General features: G+C 41.9%; 1 protein-coding gene across 1 annotated transcript in view; it reads right to left on the reverse strand.

Moving 5' to 3' along the window:
• Positions 1-5,000, reverse strand: part of Ppn (proteoglycan-like sulfated glycoprotein papilin) — a gene marked incomplete at its 5' end in the record, with an annotated part of 71,231 nt that overhangs the window by 3,932 nt on the left and 62,299 nt on the right. The window contains 2 exon segments of the mRNA XM_070120480.1: positions 1-45; positions 2,685-2,900. The exon segment at positions 1-45 is cut by the window's left edge and continues 126 nt beyond it. Of these exon segments, the coding sequence (XP_069976581.1) occupies positions 1-45; positions 2,685-2,900 (261 nt within the window).

Raw genomic sequence — 5,000 nt, forward strand, 5'->3', positions numbered from 1 at the left:
GGTAGTCTGAGCACGGACCGGCCTCGTGGGGCAGGAAGCACTGGCCTGGGGGGGGAGGGGGGGGGGTTGAGGTAATTGGTAATTGGTAATTGTGGAATGGGTTGTAATTGGTTGTGGTAATTGGTAATTGTGGAATGGGTTGTAATTGGTTGTGGTAATTGGTTATAATTGGTTGTGATAATTGGTTATAATTGGTTGTAATTGGTGATGATTGGTTGTAATTGGTTGTGGTAATTGGTGATAATTGGTGAATTAGTTATGATAATTGGTAATAATTGGTTGTGATGATTGGTTGTAATTGGTTGTGATGATTGGTTGGAATTGGTTGTGATGATTGGTAATGGATATAGTGATGAAAATGATGATGGTCTGGTAGTCTGTGCACGGACCGGCCTCGTGGGGCAGGAAGCACTGGCCTGGGGGGGAGGGGGGGGGGAGAGGGGTTGTGGTAATTGGTGATAATTGGTAATAACTGATAAAGGTTGATAGTGGTAATGGTAATGATTGTGATACAAGAATATTGATAGCATTGGCCGGCCTCGTGGGGCAGGAAGCACTGGCCTGGGGGGGAGGGGATGGGTTGTAATTGGTTGTGGTAATTGGTTGTAATTGGTGATGATTGGTTGTAATTGGTTGTGGTAATTGGTGATAATTGGTTGTGGTAATTGGTGATAATTGGTGAATTAGTTATGATAATTGGTAATAATTGGTAAATTAGTAATAATTGGTTGTGGTAATTGGTTGTAATTGGTTGTGATGATTGGTAATGGATAAAGTGATGAAAATGATGCTGATGTTTTGGTAGTCTGTGCACGGACCGGCCTCGTGGGGCAGGAAGCACTGGCCTGAGGGGGGAGGGGGGGGAGGGGTTGTGGTAATTGGTTGAGGAAATTGGTTGTAATTGGTTGTGGTAATTGATTGTAATGGGTTGTGGTAATTGGTTATAATTGGTTGTGGTAATTGGTTGTAATTGGTTGTGGTAATTGGGGATAATTGGAAATCGTCGGTTGTGATAATTGGTAACAATTGGTAAATTAGTAATAATTGGTTGTAATTGGTTGTGATGATTGGTAATGGATATAGTGATGAAAATGATGATGTTTTGGTTGTCTGTACACTGGCCTGGGGGGGGGGATGGGTTGTGGTAATTGGTTGTAATTGATTGTGATGATTGATAATTGATAATGATAATTGGTTAATGCTATAGTGATAAAATGATGATGATGGGTGAATGGGTTGTAATAATTGGTGATAATTGGTAATCGTTGGTTGTGATAATTGGTAATTGATATAGTGATGAAAATAATGATGTTTTGGTTGTCTGTGCACTGGCCTGGGGGGGAGGGGAATGGGCTGTGGGTAATTGGTAATAATTGGTTGTGATGACTGGTAATAATTGGTAACTGAAATAGTGATGACAATAATAATAGTGTCTTGGGGCAGGAAGCACTGGCCTGGGGGGGGGGTGAATGGGTGGTGATAATTGGTAATAACTGGTAATAACGATAATAATTGATAAAGGTAGATAGTGATAAGAATAATGATAATGGCAATGATTGTGATACAAGAATATTGATAGCATTGGCCGGCCTCATAATTAGTTGGGATAACTGGTAATAATTGGTTGTGCTAACTAGTAATAATTGGTGATAATTGGGTGTGATAATTGGTAATAATTGGTTGTAATAACTGTGTAATAATTGGTTGTAATAATTGGCTGTAATAATTGGTTGTAATAATTGGTAATTGATGAGAATAATGATGATGATAAAGAAATGATGATGACTGTTTTGGGACAGGAATGGATAAATTGGTTATAATAATTGGTAATACTGATGATAATAGATAATAGGATAATCGTGATAACAAGAATAATGATAATGATGATGATAATGGAAAATAGAATGATAGTGATAACAAGAATAATGATAATGATGATGGTAATGGAAAATAGAATGATACTGATAACAAGAATAATGATAATGATGATAATGGAAAATAGAATGATAGTGATAACAAGAATAATGATAATGATGATGGTAATGGATAAAATAATGATAAAATTTGGTTATAATAATTGGTAAATTGGCAATAAGTGATAATTGTTAATATTAGGGATGGGAATAATAATGATAATAAAAATGACAGTCATGCTGATACGGCGATAACGATGGTAAGATCCGATCCTCCTCCTCGAATCTCCTCCTCGAACCTCCTCCTCGGAACCTCCTCCTCGAAACCTCCTCCTCGAAACCTCCTCCTTGAACCTCCTCCTCGAGACCTCCTCCTTGAACCTCCTCCTCGAAACCTCCTTCTCGAAACCTCCTCCTCGAGACCTCCTCCTCGAACCTCCTCCTCGAAACCTCCTCCTCCTCCAACTCACCTTGATCAAACTCCTTGAACCTCCTCCTCGAACCTCCTTCTCGAAACCTCCTCCTTGAACCTCCTCCTCGAAACCTCCTTCTCGAGACCTCCTCCTCCAACTCACCTTGATCAAACTCCTCCTCAAACCTCCTTCTCGAAACCTCCTCCTTGAACCTCCTCCTCCAACTCACCTTGATCAAACTCCCCCTCCAACCTTCCTCCTCGAACCCTCCCCCTCGACCCCCCCCCCCACGAACTCACCTCCAAACCTCCCCCTCCACCCCCCATCCAACCCCCCCCCACCCCCTTCAGAAACTCACCTTGATCGAACTCCTCCTCCGGCGCGAGGTCGACCTCCACCCTCCCGCAGAAGTCCCGGCACTGTGCCAAGCTCGCGAAATTGTTGGCATTGCCGCCGCATCCCGAGTACACGAAGGATTGGCACGCCCTTGACACGGGGTCGTAGTGCCACCTCTCCGCGTGGTCTGTGCAAGTGCCAACGAGGGCGGGCAGGGAGCACACTTCCTTTCCGTGGTCTGGTGGTGGTGGAAGCGGGGGAGAGAGAGAGGGAGAGGGTTAGATAGATAGATAGATAGATAGATAGATAGATAGATAGATAGATAGATAGATAGATAGATGGGGATGGATGGATGGATGGATAGAGAGAGAGAGAAAGAGAGAGAGAGAGAGAGAGAGAGAGAGAGAGAGAGAGAGAGAGAGAGAGAGAGAGAGAGAGAGAGAGAGAGAGAGAGAGACAGAGAGACAGAGAGAGAGAGAGAGGAGGGGGCGGGCAGGGAGCACACTTCCTTTCCGTGGTCTGGTGGTGGTGGAAGCGGGGGAGAGAGGGAAGGGGTTAAATAGATAGATAGATAGATAGATAGAGGGAGATAGATAGATAGATAGATAGATAGATAGATAGAGAGGGAGAGGGGGTTAAATAGAGGGAGAGAGGGAGAGGGGGTTAAATAGAGAGAGAGAGGGAGGGAGGGGGGCGGAGGGAGAGAGAGAGGGGGATGGAAGGAGGGGTTAAATAGAGGGAGGGAGGGAGAGAGAGAGAGAGAGAGAGAGAGAGAGAGAGAGAGAGAGAGAGAGAGAGAGAGAGAGAGAGAGAGAGAGAGAGAGAGAGAGAGAGAGAGAGAGAGAGAGGGGAGGGTTAAATAGATATATAGATAGAGAGAGGGGGGTTTAAATATATAGATATATATAGAGAGGGGGGGGTTAAATAGATAAATAGAGAGAGAGAGGGGGGTTAAATAGATAAATAGAGAGAGAGAGGGGGGTGGGGGTTAAATAGATAGATAGAGAGAGAGGGGGGTTAAATAGATAGATAGAGAGAGAGGGGTTAAATAGAGAGAGAGAGGGGGGGTTAAATAGATAGAGAGAGAGAGGGGGGTTAAATAGATAGAGAGAGAGAGAAGGGGTTAAATAGATAGATAGAGAGAGAGGGGGGTTAAATAGATAGATAGAGAGAGGGGGGTTAACTAGATAGATAGATAGAGAGAGGGAGGTTAAATAAATAGATAGATAGAGAGAGAGGGGGGTTAAATAGATAGATAGAGAGAGGGGGTTAAATAGATAAATAGATAAAAAGATAGAGAGAGAGAGGGGGGGGTTAACTAGATAGATAGATAGAGAGAGAGGGGGGTTAAATAGATAGATAGAGAGAGGGGTTAAATAGATAAATAGATAAAAAGATAGAGAGAGAGAGGAGGGGTTAACTAGATAGATAGATAGAGAGAAGGGGGGTTAAATAGATAGAGAGAGAGAAGGGGGGTTAAATAGATAGATAGAGAGAAGGGGGTTAAATAGATAGAGAGAGAGAGAGGGGGGTTAAATAGATAGAGAGAGAGAAGGGGGGTTAAATAGATAGAGAGAGAGAGAGGGGGTTAAATAGATAGAGAGAGAGAAGGGGGGTTAAATAGATAGAGAGAGAGAGGGGGGTTAAATAGATAGAGAGAGAGAGGGGGTTAAATAGATAGATAGAGAGAGAGAGGTTAACTAGATAGATAGATAGAGAGAGAGGGAGGTTAAATAAATAGATAGAGAGAGAGAGTGGGGGTTAAATAGATAGATAGAGAGAGGGGAGGTTAAATAAATAAATAGATAGAGAGAAGGGGGTTAAATAGATAAATAGAGAGAGGGGGGTTAAATAGATAGATAGAGAGAAGGGGGTTAAATAGATAGATAGAGAGAAGGGAGGTTAAATAAATAGATAGATAGAGAGAGGGGAGGTTAAATAAATAGATAGAGAGAGAGAGTGGGGGTTAAATAGATAGATAGAGAGAGGGGGGGTTAAATAGATAAATAGAGAGAGGGGGGGGGTTAAATAGATAAATAGATAGAAAGGTGACATTTGGTTGTACAAGAGCAGTGTTGGCAGAAAGGAAACAATTAGGGAGGACAATAAGTGTTTGCAGAAAGAGGGGGAAATTGTTGTGAAAATGTGAAAATGTTGTAAAAATGTTGTGAAATTGTGAAATTTTGAAATTGTTGTGAAATTTTGAAATTGTTGTGAAATTTTGAAATTGTTGTGAAATTTTGAAATTGTGAAATTTTGAAATTGTTGTGAAAATGTGAAATTGTTGTGAAAATGTAAAATTGTGAAAATGTGAAATTGTGAAATTGTTGTGAAATTG

Source organism: Penaeus vannamei, unplaced genomic scaffold (genome assembly GCF_042767895.1).
Source record: "Penaeus vannamei isolate JL-2024 unplaced genomic scaffold, ASM4276789v1 unanchor5351, whole genome shotgun sequence".
Lineage (NCBI taxonomy): Eukaryota > Metazoa > Arthropoda > Malacostraca > Decapoda > Penaeidae > Penaeus > Penaeus vannamei.